At 44.6% G+C, this 18,136-nt stretch overlaps 1 protein-coding gene across 1 annotated transcript in view; it reads right to left on the reverse strand.

The window, feature by feature from the left end:
• LOC311108563 (putative methyltransferase-like protein 24) overlaps positions 1-18,136 on the reverse strand; it is a gene marked incomplete at both ends in the record, with an annotated part of 112,472 nt that overhangs the window by 6,696 nt on the left and 87,640 nt on the right. The window contains one exon of the mRNA XM_084151218.1: positions 33-258. Within this exon, the coding sequence (XP_084007344.1) occupies positions 33-258 (226 nt within the window). The remainder of the gene's footprint in view (positions 1-32; positions 259-18,136) is intronic.

The raw sequence follows: 18,136 nt of genomic DNA on the forward strand, positions 1-18,136 counted from the left end.
AACCCCCTTCTCCTCTCTATGTGCCCCCTGACCTGTCTGTGTCCAAAATCGTTGAGGATGGCGGCCAGTTTCTTGGTGTTGCCGTGCTGTCGCTGGACGGGGATGGCTGGGTTGGGGTCCCTCCAGTCTATGGAGAGACGGTGGAGCCACATGTCTGACTCCTGCAGGTGGGCCTGTCTTAGGCTGGGGTCAAAGCAGTGTACCTCACAGCCCGCCCTGGCCAGAGAGCGCTCCAGGGTTTTATCCTCCACACCCAACCTATGGGAGAGAGAGGGGAGGGAGGGAGATTTTTTAAAAGGGAGAGAGAAGTTATATACATCATATTTGATGGATGGATGAGTGGATGGATAGATGGATGGATACAGATATAATGATATATTGTATATTGTATAAGTACTTTTGGGGAATCGTTTGTATAGCTGCTAAAGCTGAAAATCACTGCTCACTTAATAATTCAATGTAAGGCTGAAAGTATGGGAGGATATGAGCATAATATTTAATGTCTTCTTCCCACTGCGCACAGACGTCAATTCAACGGCTATTCCAAGATGGTTCAACGTAATTCCATTAAAATTATGTGGAAACAACATTGATTCAACCAGTGTGTGCCCAGTGGGTTGCTTGTTGTCAAGACTGACGAAGGCTCATGTTTCACTCCCCCCTCTCTTTCTTTCTTTCTCTCTCTCTTCTCCCCCTCTCTCATTTTCTCTCTCCACCCTTTTTTCTCTTTCCACTCTTTTCCTCTTTCACTGAAAGCTCCTTGTAGTTTGTAAATCTATGTAGGCAGACCTCTCTCTCTCTCTCTCTCTCTCTCTCTCTCTCTCTCTCTCTCTCTCTCTCTCTCTCTCTCTCTCTCTCTCTCTCTCTCTCTCTCTCTCTCTCTCTCTCTCTCTCTCTCTCTCTCTCTCTCTCTCTCTCTCTCTCTCTCTCTCTCTCTCTCTCTCTCTCTCTCTCTCTCTCTCTCTCTCTCTCTCTCTCTCTCTCTCTCTCTCTCTCTCTCTCTCTCTCTCTCTCTCTCTCTCTCTCTCTCTCTGAGTAGCTGAGTGTGTTGTTTGTGTTGTGGCTTGCTGTATCGCAATACAGTATTTGCAGCTCAGGGAGTATCTCTCAAAGTTCATTTGTCACGGATGAGCTACTCTGGTCTCTCATAGACAACCATGCGTTTAGGAGGGGGATGCAGGGATGAGATGAGAGAGGAAGGGAATGCTCCAGACATCTCTGTTACTCTCTCTGCTAAATGATTCAGTTAACACAACCACTAATGGTAACATAGCAGGCCTTACCAGGAGAGTGGCTCGTGCTTCGCTACCGTTTTAGTCAAATGATACTTCAGATGACAGTGCTTGCTGTTTTACATGTGAGGATGGGGGAAGAGACAAAGTACTGTAAGTGGTGACTCTGGGTGACTCTAAAGTGCTTATATAGATAAAGGTTGTCTATAGAGAGTAGGGTGCTATTTGGGACTCAGGCCATGTCTGTCTGACTGCTGCACTGGATTAGATGTCTGATAGAAGAGGGTGATAATCATACGGTGTTTTACCATCAGTTATCCTCTGTCCCACAGGACAGGACTGTGTGGCGAAAGCGGGGAAAGACAGAATGCCTGCTGTGTCAGAGAGAAAGAGAACACTTCTTCAAACATGGGGATTATGGTGGATTCCCTGATGATCGTGGTTTCATGACAACCACAAGGGTCTGTGTGTGTGTGTGTGTGTGTGTGTGTGTGTGTGTGTGTGTGTGTGTGTGTGTGTGTGTGTGTGTACAAATACATGACAAAGTACAGAGCAGTTATAGACAAGAACAACATAAGATATGACATTCAATTCAAAATAAAAATAAAATAAGAGTTATATAGTGGAAAGAAACCAAGAGACAACAAAAACACTATTTACACAGTATTCATGAATACATATTAATATTCTTATATACAGTACAGTTAATTTAGATCTTTAGAAAGAGGAGAGGGGCTTTGATACAATATTTTTTTACATTTGTTTTTTAAAGCTAAACTTGCTTTGAGCGTGATCCTGGTAAATAGGGTGTGAATATCACTGTCCTCATGTTTACATTTACATTTACATTTTATTCATATAGTAGACGCTCTTATCCAGAGCGACTTGCAGTTAGTGAGTGCATACATTTTTTATACTTCATGTACTACATGTTGATCTGCAGTCAACACCAAGCTCCCTTCTAAAGATCCCTAATGCCATGGAAGATCACTTATCCTCTGTGGGCTGGGAACGTATCATCTCTCCAACTCAAACTTAACTCTAACCACTCTATCCCTCTCTCTGCCTGTTTCTCTTGCTCTGTTTGTCTTGTATCTTCCTTGCTTTTGTCTCTTTCGTTTTCTCTTTCTCTGTCTCTGTCTCTCTCTGAGTTCTAAAACACTTATCTGAGTAATGAAGTGTAGTCAGTCAGAGCGTATTACCCTCCTCTATAATCTATACCTTCCATTCATATCTCCTCCAACCTGTAGAGCACGCATGCTCATTCACTAACACAAACACAGCATTTATTCAACGTCTACATCATTAAACACTCCCACGCAAACACAAACACACTTACTCACACACACTATGAGATTTGACATTTGTGTTGGACAGATCTTAACTTTGAGGGGCTACGCTATGAGGGAGTTATTACAGTTTTTTCAATCACTTTGGGGCAATTTTCACAAGTACGTGGTACATTTTCACAACTCTAAACACAAAATTCTAACTGGCTCATGTTTCAAAACTCTAAGCACATTTTCAATTGACTGAGTACAACAAACAAATTCACAAAGTCACTTGTTCACTGCACCAAATCACTCTTTTCAAAATGCAATTTTCACTTTACTTTTGATATGATTTTCTTGTCATTTGTTAATGATACAATTAACTCTCATTTAATCAAACTGCTCAAAACTGATAACAACTGAACCAAAATTATGTAGCGCCTAGTTCGTTTTTTTAAAAAATCGCTTTGGTGCTATTTTCACAAGTATGTGGAATTTTTTTAACTCTGTATAAAACTCCAAACTGGTAACACTTGTAACGCAGCCAGCCATACATTAAAAACCTTTCCTTGTGTGTTCATTTTGTTTGTAGACATATCTCACCACACAACCATTGATCCAAAATAGAAGTTTACTGTGAAATATAATGAAGGTATAGATAATAGAGGAGGGTTTTTGGTTTAATCACCAAAACACAACATATCTTCTCAAATCTTCTCAATTTAGTTATTTTAACAACCAGTTAATCCAATAGAAAAAAAATGTAAGATACATGCATATAATTAGAATACTAAAATGGACATGAACCTTCTTATGATGGGATAAAGGTCAGCCATTTTGGTCAGGGAGTTGGTCAACCTTGGTTTGCTGGTGCTGTGATAAGATATTGTGTAAAACAATGCATTTTAAGAATGTATCTGCACTGTATGTTTGTTAGCTAGCTAGCCAGCCAGTTTTAGAGGAATGATCCCATACATTTTTCAAATTAACTGCCATTATACCACAGCATTGTTGATTACTCGTTTCTGATTGGCTAAAAGGGCATTCTAGAATGAACATTAAAACCAGATAACGAGACAGTTGGAAAATATATCGGGACACCTTGCAATCATGACACAATATGCGCCTACACATGCAGACCGTACTTGCTACGAAGTTACAGAAAGCTAAACCAACAACTACACAAACTGAAATAGGATACATTGTAAACACAGGTCCAATGAGGAAAAAACTTAGCTAGCATTGATTTTGTTTTAGCAAAATTGAGCATCTGATGATGACCTAACGTGGTGAGTGATGAACATGAATTTCTCTGGTCCCTGCTGTTGCAGTCATGACGCAAATGGTGTTATGCTGTCAAATCCTCCCATGTTTCTAGTTTGACCAGCTGTTTTCAGCAACAGGTATTTATTTTTTTCGGTTCTCATATTGGTAGGTTTGCTAGCAACAAACTATTTACCTAGCTTCTAGCCTAGGGTTTGATATGCAATGCAATCTCCTCGTAATTAACAGTCAGTGTTGACGAGTGTCCTGATGAGAAGGGAAACTTCTAGCTATGCCAGGTAAAATAGGGCCTTATCAGCTCATTGTTATGGATGTATCCAAATGAATATTAATAGAAAACAGCTAATTTGCTGTTATTCTGGATGCAGAGGTCGTGACTGTGTTAGCCGTTGATAGCTGGCTAGCTAGCAAACAAGGGATAGGAACCTTGCCAGCGAGCATGGCAACGGAACATAAAGAACGAATGACTGCGTTGCACCCATGAATATCGAACTAATTGAATGAACGACTGGGTCGCATCTCTAGCAACCAAAATATGAAAAAGTATGAACTTGCTTATGAGAATGGAAATAAGTATTTCTACCTGTAAATGTGTGCTTTCATATTGTTTTCTTTGGCAACTGTGGTATAAGCAGGATAAACGCCTCCGTTCTGTACATTACGCTCGTCCTGCTGCATCGTCCATTATTTCCAAGGTAATGTACAGAAAGTCGACGTTTATCCCTTACATATGCCAACATTCCATTCAAACAATGCAGTCAATCCACAGCCATACACTGGCTGAATTCAGTAGATGATAGGATAGACAAGTTGTAAATGCAACAAGTTGTCACGGTTTCGGCCGAGGCTGCTCCTCCTTCTGGTTCGGGCAGGCTTCGGCGGTCGTCGTCCCCGGAGTACTAGGTGCCACCGATCGATGTTTCATGTTCGTTTGGTTTTGTCTTTATGTTGTACACCTGTGTCTTGTTAGTCCTCGTTAGTGTCCTATTTAGTTCTCGTTGGTTGTGTTTGTCTTTGTGTGTGATTGCTCTTCTGTTTTTGTGTTGGAGCTACGTACTTCCCTCCAGTGTTTTGGAGAGGGTTTTCGCACATGTTAGTGCGTCGTTTGTTTGACGCCTGTGTGCGCCGTGATTTCGCCTTCGGGCTTATTGTGCTTATTTTTCTACATGATTATTGCACTAAAGTCTTTTGGACTGAGCTTCTGCGTCCTGCGCTTGATTCATGCACCACACCCACCTTCAGCACCCCTTGACACAAGTACTGATATTGTATCATATAATAGCATTCTCAGGTTTCCAAGAAAACAAAAATTGAGACATTCATAGTGTGTTTACATATATTGTCGCGGCTATTTATACAGACATTTTTTTTAAATAAATCCCGTATTTATGATTATATGACAATATTTTAGGTTGACAATAATTCTATTCACAATAATTCCATTTCTGATTTTCTGATATCACATGCCTTTGTTGTCAAGGTATGCTGATGTGGATGCGGTGGTGAAGTCAAGCGCAGGACACAGAGGATAAGTCAAGACGACTTTACTGAAGAACTCTATAATACACAAAAATAAACGGCCTCGAAACACTGGAGGCGAACAAAATACGCGGGGTGCGTAAAACCAACAATAGATGCCAAGGTTCCGAACCAGTACGCATACGACAAGCGGACAATAACACACAACATGCAAACATAACACAGGGGAACTTATAGGTGACATAATCAATACAGAATACGAAACAGGTGCACCAACTAGACATAACAAAACAAACATTGAAAACATCAAGCAGTAGTAGCTAGTACTCCGGGGACGACGAACGCCGAAGCGTAAAATCAGGATTATGCCTCTACTGCCATTCATTGCAATTAGACTGGTTTGGATTTCTCCCCGACCAATATGGCTGCCATTTTCACCCCATTCTGGAACCTCGAGGGTTTATGTCATATCCCCTCTAGTAATTTAATAGGATCTCTATGGATACATTTTTCAAAATTGCCCTTTGAAACATTACACTGTTTTCACATTAGGCCATATACTTGAACTACCCATTAAAATTGACTGAACATCAAATGTCCATAATTTCTTTCCCACCCCCACACCAGAACACCTCCTACTCCATGCTTTACGGTGGGAACTACCCATGCGGAGATCATCCGTTCACCCACACTGCGTCTCACAAAGACACAGGGGTTGGAACCAAAAATCTCAAATTTGGACTCCAGACCAAAGGACACATTTCCACCGGTTTAATGTCCATTGCTCATATTTCTTGGCCAAAGCAGGTCTCTTCTTCTTATTGGTGTCCTTTAGTAGTGATTTCTTTGCAGCATTCCGACCATGAAGGCCTGATTCACACAGTCCCCTCTGAACAGTTGATTTTGAGATGTGTCTGTGTCTTGTACTCTGTGAAATATTTATTTGGGCTGCAATTTCTGAGGCTGGTAACTCTAATTAACTTATCCTCTGCAGCAGATGTAACTCTGGGTCTTCCATTCCTGTGTCGATCTTCATGAGAGCCAGTTTCAACATAGCACTTGATGATTTTTGCGTCTGCACTTGAAGAAACTTTCAAAGTTCTTGAAATGTTTCATACTGACTGACCTTCATGTCTTAAAGTAATGATGGACAGTCGTTTCTCTTTGCTTATTTGAGCTGTTCTTGCCATAATATGGACTTCGTCTGTTACCAAATAGGGCTAACTTCTGTATACCCCCCCTACCCTGTCACAACTGATTGGCTCAAACGCATTAAGAAGGAAAGAAATTCCACAAATTAACTTTTAAGAAGGCACACCTGTTAATTGAAATGCATTCCAGGTGACTACCTCATGAAGCTGTTTGAGAGAATGCCAAGAGTGTGCAAAGCTGTCACCAAGGCAAAGGGTGGCTATTTGAAGAATCTCAAATGTAAAATATATTTTGATTTGATTGTTTAACACTCTTTTGGTTGCTACATGATTCCATATGTGTTATTTCATAGTTTTGATGTCTTCACTATTATTCTACAATGTAAAAAAACAAAACAACAAAAAAACACCCTTGAATGAGTAGGTGTGTCCAAACTTTTGACTGGTAGTATAGGTCTGGATTGAAATCATTGCATGCCTCATCCATGGCCTGAAGGAGGTTGGCACGCTCATGGGGATGGCAATCATACAGTGCCTTGCAAAAGTATTCATCCCCCTTGCCGTTTTTCCTATTTTGTTGCATTACAACCTGTAATTTAAATTGATTTTTATTTGGATTTCATGTAATGGACATACACAAAATAGTCCAAATTGGTGAAGTGGAATGAAATAAATAACTTTTTTCAAAAAATTCTAAAAATAAGTAACGCAAAAGTGGTGCGTGCATATGTGTGCCCTTTGCTATGAAGCCCCTAAATAAGATCTGGTGCAACCAATTACCTTCAGAAGTCACATAATTAGTTAAATAAAGTCCACCTGTGTGCAATCTAAGTGTCACATTATCTCAGTATATATACACCTGTTCTAAAATGCCCCAGAGTCTGCAAAACCACCAAGCAAGAGGCACCACTAAGCAAGCGGCACCATGAAGACCAAGGAGCTCTCCAAACAGGTCAGGGACAAAGTTGTGGAGAAGTACAGATCAGGGTTGGGCTATAAAAAAATATCAGAAACTTTGAACATCCCACGGAGCACCATTAAATCCATAATAAAAAATGGAAAGAATATGGCACCACAACAAACCTGCCAAGAGAGGGCCGCCCACCAAAATTCATGGAGCAGGCAAGGAGGGCATTAATCAGAGAGGCAACAAAGGGACAAAGATAACCCTGAAGGAGCTGCAAAGCTCCACAGCGGAGATTGGAGTATCTGTCCACAGGACCACTTTAAACCGTACACTCCACAGAGCTGGGCTTTACGGAAGAGTGTCCAGAAAAAAGCCATTGCTTAAAGAAAAAAATAAGCAAACACTTTTGATGTTTGCCAAAAGCCATGTGGGAGACTCCCCAAACACATGGAAGAAGGTACTCTGGTCAGATGAGACTAAAATTGAGCTTTTTAGCCATCAAGGAAAACGCTATGTCTGGCGCAAACCCAACACCTCTCATTACCCTGAACACCATCCCATGGTGGTGGCAGCATCATGCTGTGGGGATGTTTTTCATCGGCAGGGACTGGGAAACTGGTCGAAATTGAAGGAATGATGGATGGCGCTAAATACAGGGAAATTCTTGAGGGAAACCTGTTTCAGTCTTCCAGAGATTTGAGACTGGGACGGAGGTTTACCTTCCAGCAGGACAATGACCCTAAGCATACTGCTAAAGCAACACTTGAGTGGTTTAAGGGGAAACATTTAAATATCTTGGAATGGCCTAGTCAAAGCCCAGACCTCAATCCAATTGAGAATCTGTGGTATGACTTAAAGATTGCTGTACACCAGCAGAACCCATCCAACTTGAAGGAGCTGGAGTAGTTTTGCCTTGAAGAATGGGCAAAAATCCCTGTTGCTAGATGTGCCAAGTGTATAGAGATATACCCCCAAGAGACTTGCAGCTGTAATTGCTGTAAAAGGTGGCTCTACAAAGTATTGACTTTGGGGGGATGAATAGTTATGCACGCTCAAGTTTTCTGTTTTTTTGTCATATTTTTTGTTTGTTTTACCCCAAAAAATATTTTGCATCTTCAAAGTGGTAGGCAGGTTGTGTACACCAAATGATACAAACCCCCCCAAAATCAATTTTAATTCCAGGTGGTAAGGCAACAAAATAGGAAAAATGCCAAGGGGGGTGGATACTTTCGCATGCCACTGTACATCTTACACCTGTATTATAATCATGTATTGTATTTTACAGTATTGTATTTATGTATTGTATTGGTCCTGTACATACATGTAGCTCAGTTCATAGAAGCGTGGTACTAGCAACACCAGAGGTGTGGGTTTGATTCCCACTGGTTTCACATACCAAAATATGTGGACTGTTGTCACTTTGGATAACATTGTCTGCTATGTAAATGGAATATATTACAGTATTACAGTACTGTATTGGCCAATGCAATTTTAGTAATTATAGGATGCATTTCTTTCTTGTTTTGGACTTTCTGGATTATTTGCATATAGGTATTGTAATGTATTGATATTGATTTACTGCACTTCAGGAGCTACAAACACAAGTGTTTCGCTACACCTGCTTTAACACCTGCTTATCTGTATACGCGACCAATACACTTTGATTTGTTACATAATAGTCATCATCATAGTAGTACATTCGAGTATGTATATATATCATACTTTTTATATTTCTACTGTACAGACATACATTTCATTATGTACTTCTCAAAATCTGTACTAGACAAACCTATATCACGAATATCCTACCAACGTGGCATTAAAAACTGTAATATCTTATGTTTCACCGAGTTGTGGCTGAACGACGACATGGGTAACATACAGCTGGCGGGGTTTATGCTGCATCGGCAAGATAGAACAACCGCCTCCGGTAAGACAAGGGGTGGCGGTCTGTGTATATTTGTAAATAACAGTCTCGAGGTTTTGCTCGCCTGAGGTAGAGTATCTCATGACAAGCTGTAGACCACACTATTTACCAAGAGAGTTTTCATCTACAGTGGGGAGAACAAGTATTTGATACACTGCCGATTTTTGCAGGTTTTCCTACTTACAAAGCATGTAGAGGTCTGGCCAAAGAGTTCAATCTTGGTTTCATCAGACCAGAGAATCTTGTTTTTCATGGTTTGAGTCCTTTAGGTGCCTTTTGGCAAACTCGAAGCAGGCTGTCATCAATCAATCAATCAATCAATTTTATTTTATATAGCCCTTCTTACATCAGCTAATATCTCGAAGTGCTGTACAGAAACCCAGCCTAAAACCCCAAACAGCTAGTAATGCAGGTGTAGAAGCACGGTGGCTAGGAAAAACTCCCTAGAAAGGCGAAAACCTAGGAAGAAACCTAGAGAGGAACCAGGCTATGAGGGGTGGCCAGTCCTCTTCTGGCTGTGCCGGGTGGAGATTATAACAGAACCATGCCAAGATGTTCAAAAATGTTCATAAGTGACAAGCATGGTCAAATAATAATCAGGAATAAATCTCAGTTGGCTTTTCATAGCCGATCATTAAGAGTTTGAAAACAGCAGGTCTGGGACAGGTAGGGGTTCCATAACCGCAGGCAGAACAGTTTAAACTGGAATAGCAGCAAGGCCAGGCGGACTGGGGACAGCAAGGAGTCACCACGGCCGGTAGTCCCGACGTATGGTCCTAGGGCTCAGGTCTCTCAGTTGGCTTTTCATAGCCGATCATTAAGAGTTGAAAACAGCAGGTCTGGGACAGGTAGGGGTTTCGTAGCCGCAGGCAGAACAGTTGAAACTGGAATAGCAGCAAGGCCAGGCGGACTGGGGACAGCAAGGTGTCATCATGACCGGTAGTCCTGACGTATGGTCCTAGGGCTCAGGTTCTCAGAGAGAAAGAGAGAACGAGAGAATTAGAGAGAGCATACTTAAATTCACACAGGACACTGGATAAGACAGGAGAAGTACTCCAGGTATAACCAACTAACCCCAGCCCCCCGACACATAAACTACTGCAGCATAAATACTGGAGGCTGAGACAGGAGCGGTCCGGAGACACTGTGGCCCCATCCGAAGAAACCCCCGGACAGGGCCAAACAGGAAGGATATAACCCCACCCACTCCGCCAAAGCACAGCCCCCGCACCACTAGAGGGATATCCCCAACCACCAACTTACAATCCTGAGACAAGGCCGAGTATAGCCCACAGAGGTCTCCACCACAGCACAAACCAAGGGGGGGGCGCCAACCCAGACAGGAAGATCACGTCAGTAACTCAACCCACTCAAGTGACGCACCCCTCCCAGGGACGGCATGAAAGAGCACCAGCAAGCCAGTGACTCAGCCCCTGCAACAGGGTTAGAGGCAGAGAACCCCAGTGGAGAGGGGAACCGGCCTGGCAGAGACAGCAAGGGCTGTTCGTTGCTCCAGCCTTTCCGTTCACCTTCACACTCCTGGGCCAGACTACACTCAATCATATGACCTACTGAAGAGATAAGTCTTCAGTAAAGACTTAAAGGTTGAGACTGAGTCTGCGTCTCTCACATGGGTAGGCAGACTGTTCCATAAAAATTGAGATTTATAGGATAAAGCCCTGCCTCCCGCTGTTTGCTTAGAAATTCTAGGGACAATTAGGAGGCCTGCGTCTTGTGACCGTAGCGTACGTATTGGTATGTACGGCAGGACCAACTCGGAAAGATAGGTAGGAGCAAGCCCATGTAACGCTTTATAGGTTAACAGTAAAACCTTGAAATCAGCCCTTGCCTTAACAGGAAGCCAGTGTAGGGAAGCTAGCACTGGAGTAATATGATCAAATTTCTTGGTTCTAGTCAGGACCACGTGCCTTTCATGTGCCTGTCATGTGCCTTTTACTGAGGATTGGCTTCCGTCTGACCACTCTACCATAAAGGCCTGATTGGTGGAGTGCTGCAGAGATGGTTGTCCTTCTGGAAGGTTCTCCCATCTCCACAGAGGAACTGTGGCGCTCTTTCAGAGTGACCATCGGGTTCTTGGTCACATCCCTGACCAAGGCCCTTCTCCCCCGATTGCTCAGTTTGGCCGGGCGGCCAGCTCTAGGAAGAGTCTTGGTGGTTCCAAACTTCTTCCATTTAAAAATGATGGATGCCACTATTTTCTTGTACCTTCAATGCTGCAGACATTTTTTGGTACCCTTTCCCAGATCTGTGCCTCGACACAATCCAGTCACCACATCTCTTGGTTTTTGCTTTGACATGCACTGTCAACTGTGGGACCTTATATAGACAGGTGTGTGCCTTTCCAAATCATGTCCAATCAATTGAATTTACCACAGGTGGACTCCAATCAAGTTGTAGAAACATCTCAAGGATGATCAATGGAAACAGGATGCACCTGAGCTCGATTTCAAGTCTAATAGCAAAGGGTCTGAATACTTATGTAAATAATGCATTTTAGTTTTTTAAAATTTGTAATACATTTACAAACATTTATAAAAACCTGTTTTCGCTTTGTCATTATGGGGTATTGTGTGTAGATTGATATGGGAAAACATTTATTTAATCCATTTTAGAATAAGGCTGTAACGTAACAAAATGTGGACAAATGGAAGGGGTCTGAATACTTTCGGAATGCACTGTATTTTCACTCAACCTTAATATTGCAGATAGATTAAGTTATCTTTTGTTTGTTTTTAGTCCCAGCCTGCAGCTATCCTCAACCCCTCCCATCTATCTCTGAAGACCATCCAGTTTTGATTTCTTGCTGCCATATATTTTTCCACTGTGCTGTGATGTTTCACAAATGTTCTGAACCTTTCTATTCTCATAGTTTCTACAAATTGTAAATTAAAGGTAAACCTTTTTGCTAAGAGTATTATTATATTATTGATCGATTGACTATGGCTTTTCAAATCACCCAGCAGTGCTATTTGCAGAGTTAACTCCAAGTAAATGTTGCAATTTTTCAGCCATTCCTGAACCTGCGGCCAAAAACAAGCAAACATAATAAGTGATCTAATGAGTCTGTCTCTTTGCAGCAAAATCTGCAGAGCTGGGTTGGTTGTATCCCCCAAATATATAACATTGTATTGGTTGCAAGCATTTTGTATAATAATTTAAATTGAAAAACTTAAAATTTTGAATGTGGCGTCGTTTTGTATATCAGTTCATAAACCATGTGCCATGGAATCGGTACATTGAAAATCTCCTCCCAACTATTTTGTAACCTGTATGGGACAGCTGTACATTTTTTGGTCCTTAAATGAAACTGGTATACTTTTTTCTTTATCACAATTTCCTTCAGCCAATTTTGGTCTTCAATGCAGGGCCGACAGACAAGTTCTTTACCTTCTCCCCTTTCAACTTGCCTCCTCAATTTTTGCGGTAGTGCTGCAATCAGTTGGTTGTAATTTTGGATAGAGCAGACATTTCCATATATTTTTGTTAACTGCATGTGTGACAACTCCACCAGTCCTATTTATTATATCATTTACAAAGATAATATATGATCCTTAAAAAATATATATATGTTTTTTTATGAGTTTAACCATAATATTTGTTATAATATTTGTTCTGCTTTTCTGGTGGATTACACTGAAATTGCAACCAGCTTTCTATGGCTTGATTTAAAAATAGCGATATTTTTGAGATTATTTCATTTTCAAATAACCGAAAGTGAGAGGTTGAAATCTGAATGAAGGGAAAAAGGCCTATCTTGAAGATGGGGTGAGCCATTCTTACTAATCTGCTAGAGAACCAGTTTGGATTTAAGTATAAATAATAATTAATAATTTCTGCCCTCCAAATTCATATTCATTATATAAAGAGGCCCGTTCAGTGGTGATTTTAGCATGTAAATCTTGGTGGGGCAAACTCCCCCATTACTTTTTTAATGCATGCCAGCAAAGTCACTACACAACACTAAACAAGACATGAATTGCACTATAACGGTGACAAACGGTGCCCACAAAATGTTAAGGCCTACATAAAGCTGTCCCAACAGCAGAGCTTTCTTTTCAGCACCATGGAGTGAATCCGTACCACTGCTACACCTGGTAATCAGCAGAGCCTTGTTTGGAAGCGAAACAGTTCATTCAGCCTCATTTACTGTCTTTTCAAAAAACATACAGTGGGGAGAACAAGTATTTGATACACTGCCGATTTTGCAGGTTTTCCTACTTACAAAGCATGTAGAGGTCTGTAATTTTTTATCATAGGTACACTTCAACTGTGAGAGACGGAATCTAAAACAAAAATCATGAAAATCACATTGTATGATTTTTAAGTAATTAATTTGCATTTTATTGCATGACATAAGTATTTCATCACCTACCAACCAGTAAGAATTCCGGGTCTCACAGACCTGTTAGTTTTTCTTTAAGAAGCCCTGTTCTCCACTCATTACCTGTATTAACTGCACCTGTTTGAACTCATTACCTGTATAAAAGACACCTGTCCACACACTCAATCAAACAGACTCCAACCTCTCCACAATGGTCAAGACCAGAGAGCTGTGTAAGGACATCAGGGATAAAATTGTAGACCTGCACAAGGCTGTGATGGGCTACAGGACAATAGGCAAGCAGCTTGGTGAGAAGGCAACAACTGTCGGTGCAATTATTAGAAAATGGAAGAAGTTCAAGATGACGGTCAATCACCCTCGGTCTGGGGCTCCATGCAAGATCTCACCTCGTGGGGCATCAATGATCATGAGGAAGGTGAGGGATCAGCCCAGAACTACACGGCAGGACCTGGTCAATGACCTGAAGAGAGCTGGGACCACAGTCTCAAAGAAAACCATTATTAATACACTACGCCGTCATGGATTCAAATCCTGCAGCGCACGCAAGGTCCCCCTGCTCAAGCCAACGCTTGTCCAGGCCTGTCTGAAGTTTGCCAATGACCATCTGGATGATCCAGAGGAGGAATGGGAGAAGGTCATGAGACAAAAATAGAGCTTTTTGGTCTAAACTCCACTCGCCGTGTTTGGAGGAAGAAGAAGGATGAGTACAACCCCAAGAACACCATCCCAACCGTGAAGCATGGAAGTGGAAACATCATTCTTTGGGGATGCTTTTCTGCAAAGGGGACAGGACGACTGCACCGTATTGAGGGGAGGATGGATGGGGCCATGTATCGCAAGATCTTGGCCAACAACCTCCTTCCCTCAGTAAGAGCATTGAAGACGGGTCGTGGCTGGGTCTTCCAGCATGACAACGACCCGAAACACACAGCCAGGGCAACTAAGGAGTGGCTCCGTAAGAAGCATCTCAAGGTCCTGGAGTGGCCTAGCCAGTCTCCAGACCTGAACCCAATAGAAAATCTTTGGAGGGTGTCACAAGCCGGGCTAGAAACTCCGGTCTCAGATGTGGAGAGCTGGGGGTACTACCCCTTAGCCACAGAGGAGGTGTTGTAGGACCCAAATGAAAGACCCAAGGCAATACTCCAGGCAAGTAGATTTAATGTTCCAAAACAGGAGGCAAAACAAAACAACTCCACGAGGGGAGAAAAACAAACTAAAGATAACTTTGAACAACTTACTAGGACAGACACGGTGGGACAAAGCAGGAGACACATAGTCAGGACGCAATAACCAAGTGAGAAACAAGGGGAAAACACACAGCTAAAATACACAAGGGGAAACAAGGCACAGGTGACCTGGATCAAGCTAATTAGGACACATGAGGAAGAACTAAGGCAGAGGGGAACACAGATGACCTCTAGAGGCCCGGAGACAAACAGGAGGCAGGAAGCTGACACACACGAGGAAGAACTAAGGCAGAGGGGAACACAGATGACCTCTAGAGGCCCGGAGACAAACAGGAGGCAGGAAGCTGACAGGACCCCCTCCTCTAGGAACGACTCCTGACGTTCCTTCCAGAACACCCTGGCCCCAGGGTGCGAAAATCTCGGATCAAACCTGGGTCCAGGATGTCCCTGGCTGGAACCCAGGAGCGCTCCTCCGGCCCGTAGCCCTCCCAGTCCACCAGATACTGCAGAGAGTTCTGGACCCTCCGGGAGTCCAGTATCCGGCGGACTGTGTAGGCTGGCTGGCCGTCAATGATCCTGGGAGGTGGCGGGGGTCTGCGTGGGGGGGCAAAGGGAGAAGACAAGACAGGTTTAAGGAGTGAAACATGGAAAGTGGGGTTAACTCTAAGGGAGCGAGGGAGAACCAAACGATACGACACAGGGTTAACCTTTCTAGCAATGCGGAAAGGCCCGATGTATCTCTGGGAAAGCTTCCTGGATTCGACCCGGAGGGGCAGGTTCTTAGTGGCCAACCAAACTCTCTGACCAGCTCGGAAACTAGGGGCCGTCCGGCGGTGGCGATTAGCCTGACTTTGGTATCTCTGGGAGGTCCGAAGGAGGGCACGCCTGGCCTTCTTCCAGGTCCGCCTACAGCGTTGGACAAAGCGCTGGGCCGAGGGAACACCAACTTGCGCCTCCTCCTCTGGAAACAATGGAGGGTTGTAACCGAACTGGCATTCGAAGGGGGACAATCCGGTGGCTGAGGACTGGAGGGTGTTGTGGGCATATTCAGCCCAAATGATATAGGTGGCCCAAGACGTGGGATTACTGGCCGCCATACACCGCAGAGTGGTCTCCAGATCCTGATTAATCCGTTCCGTTTGGCCATTAGACTCTGGATGGAACCCCGACGATAGGCTGGCTGTGGCCCCAACAAGCCTGCAGAAGGCCCCCCAAAACCGGGACGAGAATTGGGGACCTCGGTCAGAGACCACGTCCAGGGGAATACCAAATATCCGGAAGACATGGTTCATGAGGAGCTCAGCAGTCTCCTTAGCCGAGGGCAGCTTGGGCAGGGGAATAAACCGGGCAGCCTTAGAGAACCGGTCTACCACCACTAGGATGACGGTGTTGCCCTGGGATAGAGGAAGTCCCGTAACAAAGTCCAGAGAAAGGTGTGACCATGGCCTTCGAGGAACAGGTAAGGGATGGAGCAGTCCCTGGGGTCGCTGGCGTGTCGACTTTCCCTGGTTGCACACAGGGCAGGCCTCAACATAGACCTGCACGTCCTTCTTGATGGACGGCCACCAAAACCGCCGTCGGAGGAACTCCAGTGTGCGAGCACTGCCTGGATGGCATGTCAAGGGCGACTCATGACCCCACTGCAAGACGCGGCCCCGAACAGAGAGAGGAACGTACAGGCGACCGGCAGGACCACCGCCTGGATCGGGCTCCTGGACAAGAGCTTCTCGTACCCCTCTTTCTAGTTCCCACTGAAGAGGTGCGACAATCCTAGACCTCGGAATAATCGATGCCAAGGGCTTCTCTTGTAACTCGGGAGAATAGACTCGAGACAGAGCATCCGGCTTGACGTTCTTGGTGCCAGGTCGGTAAGTCAGGAGGAACTGGAATCGATTAAAGAAAAGGGACCATCGTGCTTGCCGAGGGTTCATCCGCTTAGCCTGTTGGAGATATTCCAGGTTCTTGTGGTCGGTGAGAACCTGGAAAGGGTGCTGAGCCCCCTCTTTCTTTTCAACAAAAAAGAAGCCCGCCCCAGCCGGGGAAGTAGAGGCATAGATGAGGCCGGCTGCCAAGGACTCCTTAATGTAGGTGTCCATAGCTGCGTGCTCGGGGGAGGACAAGGAAAAGATCCGACCTCTAGGAGGGCAGCACCCAGGGAGTAGATCAATGGCACAGTCATACGTGCGATGAGGCGGTAAGGAAGTAGCCCGGGCCTTGCTGAACACTGCCTTGAACCGATGGTAAACACTGGGGACTCGGGAGACGTCAACAGACTCTTGAAACTGGGTACTAGGGGCTGAGGGACTCTGAAGCATGCAGGTGAGTTGGCAGGCGGGACCCCAGCTTAGAATGGTGCCCGTAGGCCAGTCGATCTGGGGATTATGTCTGCATAGCCAAGGGTAACCCAGGATAATAGGATACTCGGGAGAGTCAATGAGATAGAAGGTCTCCTCCTGCTGGTGTTGAGAGATGGTAAGTCGCAGGGACTGAGTCGCCTCGGTAACCTTTCCTGGTTCCAGAGGTCTGCCATCTAAGGCTGTAACTGCCTGGGGTTGAGGAAGTAGTTGGGTAGGGATCTTAAGTTCCTTAGCCAATCTTACATCCAGGAAATCACCTGCGGCACCGGAATCGATCATAGCCTGGACCCGATGCTGGTGGCCCCCCCAGGACAGAGTGGCTGGAATAGCCAGGACAGCGTTAGTAGGAGGCGCTCTAACTCTCCCCATCACAGCCCTCCTGTAGCTGGGCGGGGACAGGCGTTTCCCGAAAGCTCGGGGCAAGTGGAGCGGAAGTGGCCGGTAACCCCGCAGTAGAGGCACCGACGTTCCCTCATGCGACGTTCCCTTTCGTTGGGAGAAAGCCTGGAACGGCCTAACTGCATGCTCTCCGGGAAATCCTGGAGTAGTTCAGGAGCCGGGGAAGCTCTGAATGACGGAGTCCAAACAGGAGAAACAGAGCTGCTCAGAGGAACTTGGGAATGAGACACCTGACGGCGAGCCATTCTCCGCTCTCTTAGACGATTGTCCAGGCGGATGGCCAAGGCTATGAGGGACTCGAGATCACCAGCTGGTTCTCGGGTGGCTAACTCATCTTGAAGGGGCTCAGATAACCCTCCCTGAAAGCAGACCCTCAGCGCTTCATCATTCCATCCGCTCCTTGCTGCTATGGTCCGGAAATCAATGGCAAAATCTGCCGTGCTTCGGGGCCCCTGACGGAGAGACAGTAGGCGCTTGGAAGCCTCCCGCCCACTGACAGGATGATCGAACACCCGCTTGAACTCTTCTACAAATGCAGCGTGGGAGTCACAACAGGCCTCCTGGGACTGCCACACCGCA

This window comes from Coregonus lavaretus, assembly GCF_964263955.1.
Source record: "Coregonus lavaretus genome assembly, chromosome: 33".
Lineage (NCBI taxonomy): Eukaryota > Metazoa > Chordata > Actinopteri > Salmoniformes > Salmonidae > Coregonus > Coregonus lavaretus.